A 701-nucleotide genomic window follows, 5' to 3' on the forward strand; every position below is an offset into this window, starting at 1 on the left:
CGTTGCTGGCGTCCAGTACCACGTTGGCGTCCACGGGTGCGCGACGACCGCGACCTCCAACTGCTCGTGCAATGGCCAGCGCCACGCGTATATGGTGACGGTGCTCGAGGCCATCAACGAGCCCGTGCGCATCACAGACGTTGTGTCCACTGTCGAGACGGGTCTTGTTGGCGGCGTCACGGCGCCGGCCCCCGCGACGGCGGACGACAAGCTGCTGTACGTGCGCGCCGTGACCAAGGACGCCAACTTTGCGTCGGCGAGCGTGCCCCGTGTGTGCCCCGTGCAGTTTGTGTCCGTGACCAAGCAGGTCGTGAGCGGCATCAAGTACATTTTTATCGTACGGGGCTGTCCTCTCGTGCCCGCGGGTCCGCTCAACAATGATTTGACTGCGCGTGCGAGGCGCCCAAGACGTACCGCGTCGAGATCTACGAAGATGCGACGCGCCGCATTCAGGTCACAAAGGCCGTCGTGCAGACCTAGTCAATGATTGCGAATGCATTTTTTTTACAAGATGGTGTGGCTATTGAGCATTGGCATCAAGATGGAAACGAGAGCCACAACTAGCAGGAGACAAGTCGACGTCCGGACGACCATGAGTGTTTTCCTTCAATCTATCATCACCACGGTACTAGTACGCTTCTTCCTCAATCATAACTACTAGGGGCTAACAACTCGGTTTGCGTTGGCCGTGCCGGTGGTGG

The 701-nt window shown here is 58.9% G+C and overlaps 1 protein-coding gene across 1 annotated transcript; it reads left to right on the plus strand.

Annotated features, from left to right (window-relative positions):
* Window positions 1-91: 91 nt before the first annotated feature.
* On the plus strand, window positions 92-337 carry SPRG_17961 (hypothetical protein; the record flags this gene model as incomplete). Its single annotated transcript, XM_012357378.1, has 1 exon — window positions 92-337. A coding segment is annotated over one exon (246 nt), but the record flags the coding sequence as incomplete, so codon positions are not given.
* Between the last annotated feature and the right edge of the window lie 364 nt (window positions 338-701).

The sequence above is a fragment of the Saprolegnia parasitica genome, assembly GCF_000151545.1.
Source record: "Saprolegnia parasitica CBS 223.65 unplaced genomic scaffold supercont2.880, whole genome shotgun sequence".
NCBI classification, from domain to species: domain Eukaryota; phylum Oomycota; class Saprolegniomycetes; order Saprolegniales; family Saprolegniaceae; genus Saprolegnia; species Saprolegnia parasitica.